Raw genomic sequence first — 20,494 nt, forward strand, 5'->3', positions numbered from 1 at the left:
CTGAGATGGCAGCACTGGGAGAGGAAGCTGGGCTTCATTGGGGAGAGGCAATAGGATTCAGAGTTCAATTTTGGATTTTTAAATTTTGAGACAAGGACAGAATTCATCTTGTGCATTGTCTAAATGGGATGAGATCTTACATGAGCATTTTAATTTCAAAAATATGGAAAAGTCATGAATAACATTCAAAATACTACTCGAAATCACAGTATTTGGCATTGGCTGTTGAAATTCAGGTATTACAGAGGTTATAACCCCTTTCAGCAAAATTCATTGGAACAACCAGATCATTCTAGTATTTCTGAAACTAAAAAGTACCAAATATGAAATGGTAATTTGGGGGCGTAGGAAGCAAACTCCGGCTGAGAGGAGGTTGCACTCCTTCTGCAGGCTGTGGACTCCCGAAGGCGGGGACCTCATGCCCTTGCATCACCAGCTTTGAGCACAGTGTGACCCACAGAAGGTACTTATTAAATGTGCAGGCAAGATGTGGAATGAATGTTGGAAATGTTAAAACTAGAGAGAAGCCAGTTTGGATGTGGTTATCACTCATTAGCCTTTAGGAATTTCCTTTCTCTTAAAATTATTTGGAGTGGGGGTGGCTGGCTAATATGGGGATGCGAACCCTTGACCTTGGGGTTACAAGGCAATGCTCTAACCAGTTGAGGTAACCTTAATATGTAAATAAAGGTGCTAAAACGTTTTTTGAAGTTAAAAAAAATATTTTTAGAGAAAATAATTAGGTAAGTGGTGGGATGATTAGTGTAATGATGTTTCTCCTCTTCAAGGAGCCTCGTCACCTACCTGAACCTCAGAAGGGGAAGACTGAAGTCCCTGTATGCTTTTATGTAGATTGTAGAAATAATGCTTAGGAAGAACTACCTGCCTGAAATCATTGCTTGCACATGTGTTACCAACACATGACAATGATAAATCAAACTTTGTAACTGGAATTCTATTTTCCCACTAGTTCTAGAAACTGGGCACATAAAGTTTTCTGGCTTCTCCATGATCTTTATTTTTTTTTTATTTTTATTTATTTATTTATTTGTTTTTGTCTTTTTTCATGTCCGGCAACAGATCGCAACCCTCAGTGTTGTGCCTGTACCGGACCGGGACCAGCAACGGGATCGCAACCCTCGGTGCTGCACCCACACCTTGCTCAGCCAGTGAGCGGGAACCGGTCTGTATGTGGGATCCGAACCCTTGGCAGGAGCGCCACCGCGCTCCCAAGCGGTGCACTGTAGCAGTGCGCCACCGGGCTGGCCCCTCCATGATCTTTAAATCATGTTGATTTAAATATTTGCTTTTCAGACTTCCAGCATAGGAATTAGTCCCCTGAAAACTAACACTTTAATACAGAAATGGAGCTCCTATTTAAGAAACTTTTTGATGAATTCTTTTGCAAATTAAATGAATTTTGCAATATGAATATCCATCTTCTCATCAGTTTTCTTTTTTTAGAAAGTTTGTTATTTTTCAAATTGGACATTTCTAATGCTTTTTAGGCTGATGGTACCTTTTATGTGTCAAGAATCAAATGCAAAGTATGGCTGACCTCTGATATTAGCATATTGTTCTTGGAAATATGGAAGGATCATAAAAGAAAATTTAAACTATGTCTTGAAATCCCAGGGTGTCTGACAGTAATCATTTGTGTGAAGGCTAATCCCATCCCAACAGACCCCAACAGATAATCCAGATTTTTGTTTGCATTACACATGCTCTAAATAGGTGAGCCATTGCTGGGATTGGAGAGCCTTTAACCATGCAAACACCTTTTGTTGTTAGGGCATTTATGAAAGCATTTTAAAGATTCAGATATTATTTCATAAGTACTTTATTATTTTGAAATTCGACCTATATAAATACTGCTTCATAGGTACCTCAAATGATATTTCTAAAAATAAAAACAAAATTATAGAGCCATCTCTATGGCAAAGCAAGTCACAGGTGCAGCCCCTTTCTCTCTGAAATCAGAAGAAAGGCCAAGCTCGAATGCCAGGCAGTCAAGGCTTTATCCATGGGCGGTGGCCACCTCCCTGTCCCTCTGCTGTGATAGAAACTGCTCAGCTCCCAGTGAAGTGGCCCACTATTGTCCCCCTTTTCCCTATGAGGGTTCATAGCTTCTCCTCGTAGCATAGATTAATTATGTTATAAGGAAATAGAGAGCCTGCCTGGGTATCACACAGTGTTTTGTATGGAAAATGAGATCAAATTCCTTAACCACAAACCTTTGAAACTCAACCTGTTTTAATGTGGGGCCTGGGAATGCAGCGTTCCTCCTGCCTTGCCTTCCTTAAATGCCCTACTTAATGCCTTGTGTTGGTAAGAACACCAGTCTCCAACCAGACCTCCTGGGTTCAAACACTGACTCCACCACTTTCTCCCAGTGTACCCTGAGCAATTGCTATAACCTCTCCATGCCTCGGTTTTCTCGTGTATATGAATGTGTTTAATAATAGCAATTCTTCACAAGGTTGTTGTGAAGTTTGAATGTGCTAGTACAAGTGAAATGCCTAGTGGTATTCAATAAATGTTGAATGAACAATCGTACCTTCCCTACCAAATGTAGGCAGGATGCGTGCTGAGATTAGGGCTAAGGTAATCTGAGTAACTCACCAGGGGAAACCCAGGGGTCCAGCACACTACAGGCCAGTAACCTCACTCTGCTCTGGCCCACAGACCCTGCCTCCACCCCCAATCAGCTGCCTCAATAATGCCAGCCTGGGCTAATGGCAACCTGTACTAGAAAATATACAGGTGGGCTCACAGCACAGCCCATTCCCATCCCAGAGAAGACAGCTCAGACCTGCCTACCCCCTCAGACTCCATCTACTAGAGCTGTGAGGCTAGACACCTCAAGGGGAGGAAGAAGGGGCTCATGGTGTGGTAGCCTCTCCCTTTGGGGTGGGCTTCCGTTAGTAAGTCAGACATCCTGGGACATGGGTGACAGTTTTAGCTTCTTGACCTGACTTAAGGCTATGTAGACCCAGCTGGGAAGTTCTGGTTCTGCATTTCTTTGTGCTCCTGCCCTAAGTGCTGATCAAGACTAATTCATGAAGGAGCAAGTGTGGCGTGGAGATAAAGGGTTTGATAAATTCAGATTTGGAGTGTAGAGCATAAAGAGGAAAAATGAATGTTAAGCCATGGGAATACCCACAGCCCAGAGAGAGGAAGAGAGTTAGGCACAGGAAGGAAGAGCTAGTCTGAGAGCAGGAAGTGGAGTTAGGGCAGCATTGCACCAGGCTGCTTGAACCATCACTGTGTGTGTGTGTGTGTGTGTCTGCTGCCAATCTTCACAGAACAATACTTTTGTAACATATAATAAAGAATCACCAGGGAAATGAAATAAAAAAGACTACAGTCTTCAGCGTTTTTAACTACTATTTAGATTCTACACTCATAGAATTATTCTGTCCAATTACTTTTAAAGTTTCTAGACACTTATTCTCAATTTCTTGGTGTACTCATGTCATCGGGGACTGGTACCACAGTTTGCACACCAGCTCTTGCATGGTGACATTTTGAGCAGTGCTGCCCTGCACTCAGAAGACCAGCGAGTGTCTCAAGAGGAGCATGGCAGGTAGCAGCATCATGTAAAGAGAGGGCAAGAAGGCAGCTGGATTTTACAAGATGCTCACTAGTGACTTCAGGGAGCAGTTTCAGAAAAGGGATGTACACCGCAGCAGAGTAAGAGGGTAAAGGAAAGGAAACAGTGAGCTGCAGTGAATTAATAGTCAAACAGAATGCAGTCTCCGCTCCTCCTCCCTCTTCCCCCCAATTGAAAAATTTTGGCAAGGACAGTCAGATAGCAGAATTACAAGGGTCACTATTGAAATAAGTTTTTCAAGATAGGGAATACCTGGGCATGTGTAAAGAAAGAGGGGGAAAGCTCCTGGAGAGGGAGAGATTTAACCTGCAAGCACTCCCGAAAGGTTGGGAGGCAGGCAGATGACCTCTGCCCAGCTCTGCAGTCTCACGGCTCGTCACTCTCCAGCCTTGTTCCCCACAGTCGGGCTCACTGGATGCCTGTCTGTCTGTTGTTCGCTCAAATGCCCCAAGCTCTCTGCAGCCTCAGCACCTTCACACGTGCCCTTCCCTCTTTTCGCAACACTCTTCCCCTGGCTAAGGCATTTTTATCTTTGAGGTCTCAGTGACTTTCTCAGCGAGGCCTCCTCTGACACATCCCCCAACCTACATTGAGTCCTTTTTGATACTCTTGCTTGTAGCAACCTGCTCTTCTCCTTCATTGGACTTAACGCAGCTTCTGTTCATTTGTGCTGGTTGAATGTCTGTCTTCCTCCCTAGAATGTAAGCTCTGTGAGGCAGGGACACCAACTGTTTCAGTCACTCGTTTATTGTACCCTGAGCACAGTGCCTCACACAGTAAATGTTGAACGTAAAGCAGTTGCTCCATAATGAATTAATAGCACTGTGACAGTAAGAGCAATAGCTAGCATTTGTTGAGGTGCCAAGGCCTGTGATAAACACTTTCCATTCTCTTTTCTGTTATTTGAACAATCCTATGAAATAATTACTATTTTACAAATCAGGACATTGAGTTTCAGCCTACTTAAATAGTTCATCCAAGGTTAAAGGGCTTGTGAATAAGGATGGGGGACCCATATTCAGGTTTGTTTCAACCCAGAGTCACTAGAAGGGCGTCTTCCCCAGGGGATGGAAGGAGACCAGGAGTGTGGATAAAGAAACAAAGACACTATACATTTGTAAGCAGTCAGCTACAGCTATTACCACCAGGCATGTGCGAAACACTGCTAGCACATGTGCACAAAATGAGAAGAGCCATGAGTCCTGAGTGACAGGAGGGAGTGACTGGCTGGACCCTGTATGAGGAGTGAGGGGCCAGGACCCAATCAGGGCCACCTCGGGAATGTGCCCTGTTCAACGTGGGTGGATTGCATGTTCACCTAAATTCCATTCAAGGAAGGCCCAGGCATGTTGAGAAGAAATGCCCAACCAATCTGCGTGGGGGTAAAAAGTGAACCTCCAGAGCCTGAGTGGGCAGGGCTGTTCCACCCCATCGGGGGGAATCATGGGTTACTTTGGGGAAGGCTAGAGAGAGAGGAGAAAAAGGTGGAGGTGCTGTGAGTGGGGAGACGGCTGAAAGTTTGCATGCTTCATAATATGACCTGCCTCATGGCTTCCCAAATGTTCAGTAAAGTTCTAAAAATCAGCACAATGTTTTATGGTAGAAAGCCATAGAGTGGCCAGGCCACAGAATGAGACCCAGCCACGTTTGCACAGCTCTCAGCGGCAAGGTTGAACAGCTCTCTGGCATATGGGTTTCGTATTGATAATCACCACTTGGGTGGGAAGAATGGGGAGGCGCCCAGGCCTCTGGTCCATTCTGAACTTGCCCTCACTGCTCCTCTGATTGTTCAAGTAACGTGTGCTCTGTAAACTTTGTAGAAAATTTGCAAACTCCAGAAAAGTAAAAGTGAAGAGAAGGCAACAGCCACCGGTTGGTCCTGAGGTAGCAGCTGGGTATTTCAGTTCCTTCCTACTTTTTATCTTCTATGTATTTGTTTGTTTCCAAATTTGGGATTGTGTTTTTTATATATACTTTACTATTTTCACTTAGCAAAATAGCATTTACATTCTCGCAAGTAAATCCTCACCTTTTATTCATGGACTTTCACACCTTTTACAAAAAGGAGTTAATTTCAATAATAGAAATTTTTCCGAGAAAAAGACTGTGTGTGTGTGTGTGTGTGTGTGTGTGTGTGTTCTCTTGAACCAGCTTAATTTGATTCAAGTTCTTGGTTTTTTCTCTCATCTTGCACACCCCAGAAAGTCCTATGAGTTTGAAGACTTACTGCAGTCTTCCTCGGAGAACAGCAGGGTGGACTGGTATGCACAGACTAAGTTGGGGCTCACACGCACTTTATCGGAGGAGAACGTCTATGAAGACATTCTAGGTAAGAGGCCGAAGCGGCTGAGTATGGGTCCATGTGTGTCTGTGAGAAAGGGGGAGAGGAAATGGGGCTGGCTGCTTGAAGCACACACACACTCGAAGATGTGTGCATGCAAGTGAGTGAGAGAGCAGGAAGGTGTGGTGGGGGGTGAGCCCCAGTGGGATGCATGAGAGGACGCGGGGCTGGCGGGGAGAGGCAGGAGGCGGCATGGCAGAGCAAGACACGCAAGGCCTGGAGTCTCAAGATCCACAATGGAATCTTGGCTCTGTTAGCTCCTCTGAACTTCAGTTGTCTCATCTGTGTGAGAACATCCTCATCATCTGAATGAGCATGATGAAAGCAACCTTGCAGGGTTGTTTAAGGACTGGAGAGAATGATCTGTCCAATACCTGGTTTATAACAGATGCTCAGTAAATTGCAAGGATTACTGAATGAAAGGAAACACTAAAGACCAGCGTATTCTTTCAAAAACTGTAAGAATGTGGCACTGACAGGGCATCAAAATATAGACTAAATGAATGTCTGTTAGCAAAAAAGTAACTTTGGCCAAGGTCTAAAGAATCCTCTGAGATTCCAAAGTGGGGCTCAAATTCACTGAGTTTGTTTGGTGAGTTCAATAACCTTTGGGGAAGATCATAGTTTCAGTGAGGTGTGAGCTCAGACCAGGGTCTGCTTATGGTAGGGTGGAGGATGGGCGGGGCAAAAAGCTGGTAAGAGGGAGAAACCCATATTGTATGCATGTGAGGGGCAAGTAGGGTGGATGTACACACACGTGCATGTATGTACTCATCAATACCAGAAAAAAACCCCAGGGGAAGAGGAAACACAAGACTTGAGGAGGGGCATACACTTAGCTGGGCTATTTGAATTGTACCATAGACTATTTGAATTGCAGTGTCCAGGCTGCTGGAGATGGGTTCCTGCCAAAGCAGCAGGCTTCCCAAATCTAAAGTGTGCATGAGATCTGGACTTCTCTCAGCAGCGTCTGCATAATAGGATGCTGTCAATAACAACGAACAGAAAACCCAACTGAAATATAAAGGGAGTTTGTTGGGCTCCTTTGATGAGAATTGGCTTTTTCTTCCTCCACTTCTTATCTCTTAAGTTAGCTCCATTCTCCCATGGTCCTCATGGTGGCTGCCATCAGCTTTCTGGAATTCACACCTTCCACTAGAGGAGAGCTTGTGTCCTGCAAGTCCCAGTAAAAATCCTGAGGTTCACTCTGACTAGACCAGCTTAGGTTCCTTGTTCACCTTCGGAGCCCAGGAGTGCCATGCAGAGATTGCCTTAGGCTTGGGATATGAGCCCTTCCCTGAACTGATCACTGAAGCAGGGACTTGGGATATTCAGATTGGCTAAAACTCTGAAACTGGGAAGGAGTTAATTTCATACAGCTGCAAATGGGGAGACAGGGAGTTAACCCAGTGAAAATCAGGGTCTGTGACCAAGAGGAAGGTGAATGGATAGCAAAACAACAGACATCCCCACAAGGACTAACGCAGGAGAGGCCAAGATGTTGGCTTCAATGTTCCTATAAGGGAAACTTCCTTAATGTTCCCAGGTTCCTGACCCATTGCCTTTGACCACAGATCCGCCAATGAAGGAAAACCCTTATGAGGACATCGAGTTACATGGTCGCTGCCTGGGGAAGAAGTGTGTCTTGACCTTTCCCGGTTCTCCCACCTCTTCCATCCCTGACACACCCACCAAGGTATGAGCCCCCAGGGGAGCAGTGACAGGAGAGGGGTCCCCAGCACAGTGGCTCTGAGCACTCTGGAGTTCTGGCTCTCTAGTTCTCCCGGAACCCCTCTGCTCAACACTTTGTAAAATACCATTGAGCTTCTGACATAGAACAAACTCTAAGATATTAGACTGAAAAGCATGGCGTAGAACAGTATTTTTATAGTGTGCTACAATTGTGTATTCTTTTTTTTTCAAAGAAACACATTAAAAATATGTATTCAGGAGCCGGCTCGTGGCTCACTTGGGAGAGTGTGGTGCTGATAACACCAAGGCCACAGGTTCAGATCCCTATATAGGGATGGCCGGTTAGCTCACTTGGGAGAGCGTGGTGCTGACAACACCAAGTCAAGGGTTAAGATCCCCTTACCGGTCATCTTTAAAAATATATATATGTATTCATATACCCACTGTCTTAAATATATATTTATGGACTGCCCAAAGGCAATTATTTCAGTATTTGTCAGGCTCCTGGAAATTTTATTTTATTTATTTATTTATTTATTTTTTTTTTATTTAAAGATGACCGGTAAGGGGATCTTAACCCTTGACTTGGTGTTGTCAGCACCACGCTCAGCCAGTGAGCGAACCGGCCATCCGTATATGGGATCCGAACCCGTGGCCTTGGTGTTATCAGCACCGCACTCTCCCGAGTGAGCCACGGGCCGGCCCAGCTCCTGGAAATTTTAAATGACCCAAGCAAGTCTCTTGTGAAGATCAGATTTTCAAAATCCTCACCAAGGACATCTTAAGTCACCTCTGTGTTCCCAGGTAGTATTCAGCTAGCAGCAGTCTATGCTTCAAGCACCCATGTTTCACCTGCAGTGTGGGTGATGCTCATTCAATTTCCACCAAGTTCTGCACCTGGAAACAGTTATAATGCTCTCCATCTTAAATGAAGCTTCTACACTGAGTTACTTTACAATAGGGTAGGGAAGGCATAAAGGCAGTTACATGGTGGGGCCCTTCCTACTCACACACAAAAAATCCCCACTGTGTTAAAAACTCCCAGGCATACAGTCAATGACCAATAAACACAAATCCACCTAAATGAATCTTCCAATTTCCAGGCAAGGGAATATAGGCCAAAGGCTGCCCGGGCCCTATTGAGGTCCCTTGGAGAATGCGGCTGAGGCCAGGCCACTGCCCTCCGTGCATTCACAGTCCAGAACCCTAAGATCTGGCTGGGCCAAAGTGGGCGCCTCACCAGGCTCAGGGCAGTCACGCTCCCCTGCTCAGCACCCCTGCGTCATTTGTGGGTTTTTTAATGAAAGAATATTCATATATGTAAACTCATCTATGTTTGTGTATGAGAATATCTCTGTAAGTATATTTAAGAATGAATAGGTGGGCCCCTTAGTGAAATTGTCTGAGTGTCTGAGTACTTGGAGGTCAAGCCAGAAGACTGACTTTGTTTATACAGAGTATCCTTTTGAACCTTTTGGAGTTTTGTACCATGTGCACATACATGATAGAACTGTATTCATGTATGTGATAATTATTTCAACCCATTGCCTACAGGACTGAGTTCATGTTCTTTAGCCTCACTTTAAATAGCCTTCATAATAGACCCCTGGGCACCCATTACTACCTCATTTCCATGGTTCCTACATAGGATCTCTCCCCTCTAGCCAGAGCGTACCAGCTACCCCTCTGATATTGTAGGCCTGAGAGTAAATATTTTAGGCTTTGTGGACCATATGGTCTCTGGTACTGCCATTGTAGTGTAAAGCACTACAATGTAAACAAATGAGTGTAGCTAGATTTCAATAAAACTTTATTTATGGACACCGAAATTCTAATTTGATACAATTTTCACTTGTCATGAAATATTATTCATTTTTTCAACCATGTAAAAATGTAAAAACTATTCTTTTCCTGAAGCTTGTACAAAAACATGTGGTGGGCCAGATGTGGACCACAGGCCATAATTTGCCAACCTCTGTGCTAGGTCATTTCTACCTCTGCCCTTGGCCCTTGCCTGGACCTCTTTTCTCAACCTTTAATGCTCAACTGAATCATGCCTCCTTTAGGAAGCTTCTTAGGCCATCCTAGCCCCTAGGACTTCTTCCCCTCTGTTGTCTGTAACACTCAGTGGGCTAAATCATTCATTTCGCACCAAACTATATACTGCATTGTGACATCTGTTACACTGATAATTTGAGTTATGATTAAAGTCATGTAACGTATCTTAAAAACATCTCCTCAGCTAGACTATAAATTCCTCAAGGTCTGAAAGTATATATCCTGTTTCTTTGTGTCTCTCAAAAGGCCTAGAATAGTTGTCATATTATATATAGTTGAAGAAATTAAATAAAGGAAGACCGATCCAGGCTGCAAAGGTCAATGTAAATCCCGTTGCCAGGACCTGTTTCCAGCAGCCTAAGGAAAGCAGTCATCTTCCTGTCTGGGCTCCACAGGGCTGCATTTGCTGGCAGGTGGGGGTGTCTCTACATGAGGCATGCCTTGATGGTCATACAGGGAAGCTTCCTCCCACTGGGCTTCCTGAAGAGTTGAAGGTATAACCCATGGTGAAGTGTGGCTCTTACAGACCCAAATCAATTGCTGCAATACTTGCCCGAGCCAAGTAGCTGCTGTTTCTCTCCTCATATGGAAAAGGGTATCATCTATGACAATAATTAGCAAAGTTTCTACTTACCTTTAAAATGTATTGTTTGTATTTTCATTGGAATATGGATGTCTTCGGCATTTAGGAAATCCTTCTTTTCTCATAGTGGATAAGCCTGACTTAGAAGAACAATGCAGGCTGTCACACCCAGTCTGCCCCCTTCACATCCTATCTGGCTCCCCACACCCCTTCTCCCATGTGGAGAGTGAACAGCATTGCCTCTTAGGAGCAATGAAAAACACCTGCCCAGAGCAGCTCTGCATTCAGAGCTGGGTCACTCCTCCCTAATAGAAAATAAATTCTTAGCAACCCTTTTCTTCCTAGTCCTGCCAGGCGAGAGAAAACCTGGGGCCTCTGCCACCAAAACAGCTAAGTTCAGTAGGTGATAATGTCAATAAGAATTTCAAGTCCAGATACTGCTGTCCTGAAGAAAGATACTCTCCAATGCACACGTCTGATTGCCACTGATACTTGCAGGCTGTTTGGGGCCTTTGCAAGTCATCAGCAGGACCCTATGTCCACACTCATTACTTTGTTCTCGCACATCTGGGGATCTGGTTCCTGCCCCCCTTCTGGGGGAGAGCTGCAGATTTCACTTCCTCTGTTTAGCTCATCAAATATTCATTGAGCGTCTGCCGCATCTGGGATGCATCTGGGACCTTAGAACTTGCTGAAGCAGTCCCTTTGTGTCGACCTCCTCTACCAGCCACAGCTAGGTCCTAAGCTACCTTTGGGATGCTCATTTCATTAGATCATGCCTAGCCCCAGTAGAAAAGTAAGGGTCAGTTGGACAAACTCCTCAGAAAAGAGCAGACGTAGAGCTGGGATCAGATTCTGATGCTTATGAACACAAAATGCAAGCTCTGGAGAAGGGACTGTTTTCTTGCTATGACATGTTACCCACCATTCCCATACCTTGTACAGCATAGGGAATATGGCAGAAACTAAGTTTTATAATAAAGGACAATATATAAATATTTTTATAGTAAAGGTTAACATGAGATCCTCTTTTTTACATATTGACATCTAAGGGGGAAAATGTATCACTGACTATCGTTCCCTGATTGCCTGTATAGCCCCACCCACATGGTCTCATGTGTCACTTAGCCATGTCTACCGGAGGTACTATCTAGTTAAGTGTGTAGGTTCTAGAGCCTGACAGTTCCCATTCAAAATGTACCTGTGCCACCTGCTGGCTGTGTGACTTGGGGTGAAGGATCTCATGCGTCAGTTTCTCCATTGGTAAATGGAAATAATAACAGGATACCCCTGTTAGGGATCTTATGGAGATTAATCAAATTAATACTTATAAGTTACTTAGACTAGTATCTGCAACACAGAAAGCACATTTATCTGTATTTTCTAAATAGAATTATGCTTTTTGATATGTGTTCTTTTTTAGAATGTTTCTTTTTTTCTGAAAAATAGAACATTCTCATGGTAAAAATTTTTTAAGTACTGGAAACTATAATGAAGGAAATAAAACTCATCCATTATTTGAGAACTTTATTTTTTCTTTATGCTCACCTGTATTTTCTAATTTTTTATAATAGATTGGTATTATTTTTATATGTGTATATATGAGTGTGTGTTTTAAAGGTCTTTTTTTAAAATTGCATGTAATCCCAACACCCAGTTAACTACTGTTAACATTTTAGTTAATTTTCATTGTGTGTGTGTGTGTGTGTTGTGTACATTTAAAAAAAAGATTTGGGATCATGTTGTATATACAGTTTTGCTACTTTTTTATAATAAACCATGAGAATTTCCCCATGTCATTAATTTTTTTTTAGAAACTGTTTTTAGGGCCGGCCCGGTGGCGCACTGCTACAGTGCGCCGCTTGGGAGTGCGGCGGCGCTCCCACCAAGGGTTCGGATCCCACACACAGACTGGCCGCTCACTGGCTGAGCGAGGTACGGGCGCAACACCGAGGGTTGCGATCCCGTTGCTGGTCCCGGTCCGGTATGGGCGCGACACTGAGGGTTGCGATCCGTTGCCGGTCACGAAAAAAGACAAAAAGGAAAAAAAAAAAAAAAAGAAACTGTTTTTATTGCCTACATGGTGTTTCATAATTTGAATATAATGCCATTCCTCCCCATTTTTGGAATGTCTTTGTATGCCTTTCTGTATATTTGTATGTATGTATATTTAAGGGAGTATCTATGTATTTATGTAAATATGTATATACCTACAGACATACAAGGGTTACTTCAAAGAGTTCACAGAAAAATGGAGTTAAAAGATAGTATAGGGGCTGGCCGGTCAGCTCATTCAGTTAGAGCAGGGTGCCGATAAGACCAAGTTCAAGGGTTCGATCCCCACACTGGCCAGCCACCAAAAAAAAAAAAAAGATAATATAAATCTTTTATATACAGACAAGAGGTCTCTGTAAAATCAAGCTGGTAGCCTGATTTTATGAATAAAGTTTTTTTGGAACACAACCATGCTCATTTATTTACATATATTATCTTTTTTTATATATAAGCAAGAGGTTTCTGTAAAGAGAGTAGGAATGAGGTTGAGATAGCTAAGGAAGAGATGGGATCTTTTATATCAAGGACCCCTATAGTCTTCTATTGTCAGTGTCTCTTGAGACAGTAAAGACAGGGACAGTAAAGGACAAGAAGGAATTTAGCTGTCAGCCTCCCTTCTCAGACAAGAAGAGTTAATGAACCCGGGCTTAAGTCCAGGTCAGCTCCCTCTGAGGAAGCACACAGCTCCCTTGCCGCCCCCTCCTCTCTACCAAGATGTCCCCTGGCCGGGGCCCTTCACACTCAGTCTCCTGAAATAACTCAACAGGCTCTAACAGGGAAGTCAGACCTCAGACCCAGAGGGTCCTTGTCTGCTTTTCCCTTTTGGACACTACAGATCTTTTGCTGTGCCCATTGTGAGCCCAATACGTATAAGATTAGGGAGATTCTGTGTACCTCTGTGACAGAGCTAGGCCCCTGAGGTTACTTGATAGAGACATGGTAGATAGAGAATATTGTTGTCAGGGCACTGTGCAAGAAAGATAATCCAGTTGTCCGATGCACACATGAAGCATGAGGTGCTCTGATCAAAAGCTGGAATCTTCTGTGAACCAAAGTCTGACACAGTCATCCTTAGGGTCCTATAGTGACTTCCCTTTTACAGTACAGTTCAGGGTTTGGCAAACTACTGCTGGTTACCCGACTGTATGAATGAGGTTTTATTGGAACACAGTCATGCTCATTCATGTACATACTATCCATGGCTGCTTTTGTACTGCAGTGGCACAGTTGAGTAATTGCAATAGAGGTGATGTCGTCCGCAAAGCCTTAGATACTATCTGACTTTTAAGAAAAAGTTTGGTGATCCCTGCTAAGTCCACGATTTGTATCCTGGCTTTCAAAGGCCTCCAACAGACAATTGGATGTCTTTGTTGTTGTATCATCTCTTATATCTGCTTCGCTGCACTTGCTATCAGCCATTAAGTCTCTCTTTGGTCTAATCTGCATTTCCTCACCACTAATCCTAATCTCAGATTGTGCTATGTACTTGATAATGCTGTCCCCCACAGCCTACTAATTCTTCTCTTTTATCAATTTAATATATTAATTAGCTACTGAAATTCTACCTCCTCATGAAAGCTCCCTGCACATTTGGTGGCTTATTCAGGGTGCTCGGAGACACACCTAGAGCCCCTTTCTTCAGCAGTGTGACCAACTTGGAGATGAGCCCATACAAAGCCTCTGCTAGGTCTCCTAACCTGCTTTAGAAAGCTGTGAGCTGGGCCGGCCCGGTGGCGCACTGCTGCAGTGCGCCGCTTGGGAAGTGCGGCGGCGCTCCCGCCGAGGGTTCGGATCCCACATACGGACCGGACGCTCACTGGCTGAGTGAGGGGCGGGAGCAACGCCAAGGGTTGCGATCCCGTTGCCGGTCCCGGTCCGGTACGGGCGTGACACTGAGGGTTGCAATCCGTTGCCGGTCACGAAAGAGGTGCGGGAGCAACGCCAAGGGTTGCGATCCCGTTGCCGGTCCCGGTCCGGTACGGGCGTGACACTGAGGGTTGCAATCCGTTGCCGGTCACGAAAAAAGACAAAAAGGAAAAAAAAAAAAAAGAAAGAAAGCTGTGAGCTGTGCTTTGATTCCTTCCCTATTTTCTTTCTTCTCGGACTTTTTCATTGGTCAAATCTTCTTTAAACAAACATTATCACAATCTAAATCTTAAATTGTGAAATTAATGAAAACGTACCTTCTTTTTGCCAAGAATTTGATTGAGAAGGCGAAATTCCATCTGCAGTGAAATCTAAGGAAATGCCCCTCATTCTTTGTTTTTCTTTGTTGGCTGGCCGGTATAGAGATCTGAACCTGTGACCTTGGTGTCATCAGCACTGCGCTCTCCCAAGTTAGCTAACTGGCCAGCCCTACTCCAATATTCCTTCTTTTTGTGCTAATTTGATTAAGATGCCCATAGTGACTGCTGAAAGCTTCCTCTACTGAAAGCTTATTTGGTACTAAGCAATTAATTGCTCCTTGTAGACTCATGATAGAACACTGGAGCTGGCCACTCAGGAAGAGACTTTATTCCTGGAAATCTTTTTAAAACTTTTTAAATCTAATTTAAAAAATAGGGCTGTAAAGTTAGTGTTACATACTATTTGGAACTAAGCAAGAATAGAGAAATTAATGGAACAAAATAGGCCTATTCTATGAGAGTTTAAGAAATGATAAGAGTGGGCCGAGCCCGTGGCGCACTCGGGAGAGTGCGGTGCTGGGAGTGCAGCAGTGCTCCTGCTGCGGGTTTGGATCCTATATAGGGATGACCGGTGCGCTCACAGCGCTCACTGGCTGAGCGCGGTGCGGCCGGTCTCAAAAAGGACGAAAAAAAAAAAGAAATGATAAGAGTGGGCCGAGCCCGTGGCGCACTCGGGAGAGTGCGGTGCTGGGAGTGCAGCAGTGCTCCTGCTGCGGGTTTGGATCCTATATAGGGATGACCGGTGCGCTCACAGCGCTCACTGGCTGAGCGCGGTGCGGCCGGTCTCAAAAAGGACGAAAAAAAAAAAGAAAGAAAAAAAAAAAAGAAATGATAAGAGTGGCCTTGTAAATTGATAAAGAAAGGCTTATTCATTAAACAGAATAGAGATAATTTAGTTTGGAAAAAAATGATTTTGATTAACATAACAAAATAAATTAAGGATGTATTAATGAATAAAATATCTTCAAAACAAACCAAGAAAATCCAGAAGGAAATACAATTAAATATTTATTAAACCTCTAAAAGGAGATAGATTTTTTAGGCAAAAAAAGAAGAGATTAAATGAATCACAAAGGAAAAGATTAACATATTTTCATATAAAAAAGTTGGGTGAAAAATTCCACATGACCAAAACTAAAATGCAAATAAACTATATGGGAAAAGCATACTTGCAGGAAAACTGACAAATAGTTAATATCTGTTCTATATAGAGCTCATCCAAAATAATAAGAAAATCAGTAGGATCCCGAAAGATAAATAGACAAAGAACATACACAAATATACCAAAGAAAAATGCAGTTAGCACATTAAAGAATAAAGAAATGTCAATGTTGTAAGAGGAAGGAAGCAAAGTAACTTATATTGAATGCCTACTGAATATCAGGCCTCTGTTGGGTGCTTTATATACCTTTATCTCATTTAGTTCATCAGCTAATTTTAAAGAGAGGCTTTGTAACTATATAGTATCATGAAATGTGAGTCCTGGAAGTACCATTAGAAAACAGAAAGTGGTTCTTTTATTTTATTGATATTTCTTCTTTTAGTGAATAGTTAATACATTCATATGGTTCACAATTTAAGGCATTTGAAAGGTATACAATGAAAAGTCTTCCTCTCACCCCTGTTCCTATACTTCTCTCCTATGGAACAACCATTGTTAATCAGTTTCTTGCATATTCTTCCAGAACTATTCTATGCCTATACAAGCAGAATAGTTCCTTAAAACACACACACATACAAACCAGCATGCTATACCAACTATTCTACACCTTGATTTTTATGCTTAAAAATACATATATATCTGTCTGAAGGAAACTTCCATATCAGTAAAGTTTTTTTACAGTTGCATAGTATTCTCTTGTATGGGTGTACCATAATTGATTTGACCAGCCTCTGTTGGTGGACATTTTGGTTATTTCTAGTATTTTGTGATTACAAACCTGTCACAACATACAATATACTTCACCTAATCTAACTTTCCTTGTACACTGTATTATTGCGCAAGCACGAGTGTATCAGGAGGGTAAATTCCTAGAGTTGGAATCGCTGGGTCCAAAGGTGTGTGTGATTCCACTAGATACTCTAGACTGCTCTCTGTACAGTTGTACCAATTTATACTCCCACCAACTGTGTATGAAAATCTGGAAGTGACTTTTTTCTCTGACTTTCACCAAAGTGAGTCATCAAATTTTTTATCTTTGCTAATCTTTGAGTGAAAAATGTTTCTTCGGTGGAGTTTTAATTTTCCTTTCTCTTATGAGTGAAGAAGCTAAGAATCTTTTTATATATCTAAGAATCATTGTATTTCCTTTTCTTTTTTTTTTTTTTTTTTTTAAAGATGACCGGTAAGGGGATCTTAACCCTTGACTGGGTGTTGTCAGCACCACGCTCAGCCACTGAGCAAACCGGCCAGCCCTATATAGGGATCCGAACCCAGGGCCTTGGTGTTATCAGCACCGCACTCTCCCGAGTGAGCGACTGGGCCGGCCCTGTATTTCCTTTTCTTTTTTTTTTTTTTTAAAGATGACCGGTAAGGGGATCTTAACCCTTGACTGGGTGTTGTCAGCACCACGCTCAGCCACTGAGCAAACCGGCCAGCCCTATATAGGGATCCGAACCCGGGGCCTTGGTGTTATCAGCACCGCACTCTCCCGAGTGAGCCACTGGGCCGGCCCTGTATTTCCTTTTCTATGAACTTTCCATTCTAATCTTTTGCCAGTTTTTCTTTTGAGTTGTTAGTCTTTTTCTCATTGATTTGTAGTATATGTTAGGAAAATGAGTTTTTTTCTATGTTATGAGTTGTAAATTTTTTAACAAGTTTTTTGTTTGCCTTTTGGCTTAAAGAGACTTGTTTTAGAAATGAGATACCGAGGCCCAGAACAGTGTAAGTTCTCATGTAGGAGGCACTCAGTGAGCCAGCGGCAGGGCCAGAGCAAGGCTTAGGTCTTATAACTCCCAGTCCATGTGTCTTGGATTACCAGAAAGCCTCATCTGCAAAGTCAAGGAGTTGAGCCAGGTGACTTTCCACTTGTCTAAGAAGAGAGACCGGATTAGATTCACATCCTTTACCACAAAATTTTTCATAACTGGATGGTATTTATCGAGCACTTATTAGCATTAACAGACTCCATGCACCTTGGGAACACAGACCGGCTCCCCTTCTCAAGTTCGTGGTCTCTGTCATCGGCATCACCAGTCATCTCCTTGTTAGTACCCTTTGTATTTATTTACTCTTCTTTTCTCCTTTCCCCTCACAGCAGTCATTGTCCAAACCTGCTTTTTTCCGACAAAATTCAGAGAGGAGGAACTTCAAACTACTGGATACTAGGAAGCTGAGTCGAGATGGAACTGGGTCACCTTCCAAAACCAGCCCCCCCTCCACTCCCAGCAGCCCAGATGACACTTTCTTTAACCTTGGAGACCCACAGAATGGCAGGAAGAAGAGAAAGATCCCCAAGGTAATGCTTGCAACAAGCTTCATGTTTAGACATGCACTCTCTGTTCTCTGCAAAGACAGGCTGAAGAAGAGTCCAGGCAGAGAACAGATCACTGGGCCATCTTCTGCCTGTGTTGTCACAGACCAAGTGGGCACAGTGGAGCCAGCAGGCTGGGATATCTGGACTTTTGTTCTAATAATTATTGTAGTTCTGTAGCCTTCCTCTTAGCCATCCCTCTCCCAGCCTTAACTACTCTCCTGATCCCAGACAGTGTTTTCAGTGCCTATCCTCAAAAGGTCACTTCCTCCTCCTCCTCCATATCCTTAACTCCATCCATCATGCTCTGGCCTGATACTTCCAGTGCCCACTACAGAGGCAGGTACCAGTCGGTGCTCTGAGGCAGCACTTGTCAAAAATACATCTCCTGGCTCCTTGCAGTCCAAAAGGGTAAAAAACATGCCCAGTGGTTTGGATGTACATCCTTATGTGTCTGTTGTTCATTAAAGCTCAGTTTCAGCCTTACAGTGCAGGTTACTCTTTATTGATCAATCTAGTACTGTAGGGGAAGCAATATTTTTCCTTTTACCTCTTAGGGTCTCCTGCTGGGTCTACGAATTAAACTGACACAAGACAGATTAACAGAAGAAATGCATGTGAATTTTATTTCCATGTACATGGGAGCCCTTGCAAGAAAAATGAAGACCCAAAGGAGTGACTAGGCCTAAGTGCTTAAACACTAAGTTGAACAAAGAGTGGCAATTGTGGAAAAGTAACTAGGAGGATAAGGGTTGGTTTAACAAAGTTTGTTTGTACAGACTTCTCTTGGCCTCAACTCCCCATCTCTGGTGATAAGAATGTTTCTTTCCTCCTGGTATAGGGAGGGCATCTTTTCCCTTTTTTCTTTCTCCCCACCCCCCCTTTTCTTGGGAGTCTGGAATTTATAAGGTACTGCATCTTTTACATGGGAGTTTTATCTCCTGCTTTCAGGAGGGAAAGGGAAGGTCAGAGTGCACCTGCTGTTTTTCAAGTACTTGCAGTTCCAAATAATCAAAGCAGCATATTTTGGGGTGGCATGTTCTGAACTCCTTCAGTACCTACTTCCTCCAGGAACTTTTAGAGCAGGAATTCTTAATTTCAGAGTCCATAGATGGGATTTAGGGGGTCATGAAACCCATAAAACTGTGTAAAACTTTGTGCAGATGAGTTTGGGGGATGAAGGAATGGGATATCGTCTATAGATTATATCAGATTTCTCGAAGTGGCCTATTGACCTGAGAGAAAGTCAAGGGGCATCATCACAAGCCAGTTGCTCCTGACACAGTGTGGTCAGATCAGTGTTTTGAGCCTGATTTCACCCCACCAGCTCCTCCCCAACATTCTTATTCAAGTGAGGTTGAGTCGTGCCTTGACCATCGGTGTGCATATGGAAGGGTAAGGGCAGTTAGGGTCGGGTGAAAGAAGACCTAAAAGCTGCAGCCTGGGAGTTGTATATGGAATAGGGGAGAATTCTCTTTGCTTTGTTTTGTTGATAGAAGGCAGAGAAAGAGGCCAGGGTAGGAGCCCTGCCTCACTCCCCTTTGAGTTCTCCTACAAGTTCTGCCCTGCCCTGCCCAGGGCACAGTGCAGATTGCATATTGATTGTGTAATGATTACTGACTGCACTCCCTCTAATGTGTCGATCCTAGGCTCTTACAGCATGGCACGGGGTCACTCCTGTGTCTCCCTTGGCTGCCTTCCAGAGTCTCTATCCTGCATAGTCATTATACTGCTCATGGGGCCCCAAAGTGTGGGGTCTTGAGTGTCTCCCTTAACTCGCCTTCTGCTTATCCTGGCATGGTTCTTACTTATTTATAATGTCAAAAATCTACAACTATGGAGTAATTAAAAGTGGCTATTAACATCTGTACAGCTTCTGGGCCGAGCCCGTGGCGCACTTGGGAGAGTGCGGCGCTGGGAGCGCAGTAGCGCTCCCACTGAGGGTTCGGATCCTATATAGGGATGGCCGGTGCGCTCACTGGCTGAGTGGTGCGGCCGGTCTCAAAAAGGACAAAAAAAAAAAAAAAAAAAAATCTGTACAGCTTCACCATTATTTTAGAAAATTAAACAGGAATAATCAAATGTATTAGCTGTTAGGTTAACGGAGCTTTGCTACAATTCTGAGTTTGAGTATGTGATCTCTTGAGCCTTTAACCTCTATCTTCCGCCCCCATGCTTTCACCCATCACTTCTATATACGATTTTAACATTTTTAAATGATTTTTTTGAGATTGAGGAAAAGAGAATGTGTTCCTATTTTGTGTGAAAGTAGAGAGGTGGAGAGAAAGGTAAAACTGTTATTGTCACTTTATATGTGTTTAATTTGCAAGTGCAATAGTTTATTTCCTTTTAGTTTATTGCCTGAAATTAAGTGGGTTGCCACCAGGTGAGCACTAGCTCTTTTTCAAACAGGATTTTTTTTTTAAAAGATGGCCGGTAAGGGGATCTCAACCCTTGGCTTGGTGTTGTCAGCACCACGCTCAGCCAGTGAGA

General features: G+C 43.4%; 1 protein-coding gene across 1 annotated transcript in view; it reads left to right on the plus strand.

Moving 5' to 3' along the window:
* Positions 1 to 18,181, plus strand: part of DENND2A (DENN/MADD domain containing 2A) — a 30,039-nt gene extending 11,858 nt beyond the window's left edge. Inside the window, exons 3-5 of the mRNA XM_008579764.1 lie at positions 5,815 to 5,942; positions 7,529 to 7,650; positions 17,786 to 18,181. Coding sequence (XP_008577986.1) covers positions 5,815 to 5,942; positions 7,529 to 7,650; positions 17,786 to 18,181 — 646 coding nt within the window. The remainder of the gene's footprint in view (positions 1 to 5,814; positions 5,943 to 7,528; positions 7,651 to 17,785) is intronic.
* The last annotated feature ends 2,313 nt before the right edge of the window (positions 18,182 to 20,494 follow it).

The sequence above is a fragment of the Galeopterus variegatus genome, unplaced genomic scaffold (assembly GCF_000696425.1).
Source record: "Galeopterus variegatus unplaced genomic scaffold, G_variegatus-3.0.2 Scaffold1954, whole genome shotgun sequence".
Classification (NCBI taxonomy): domain Eukaryota; kingdom Metazoa; phylum Chordata; class Mammalia; order Dermoptera; family Cynocephalidae; genus Galeopterus; species Galeopterus variegatus.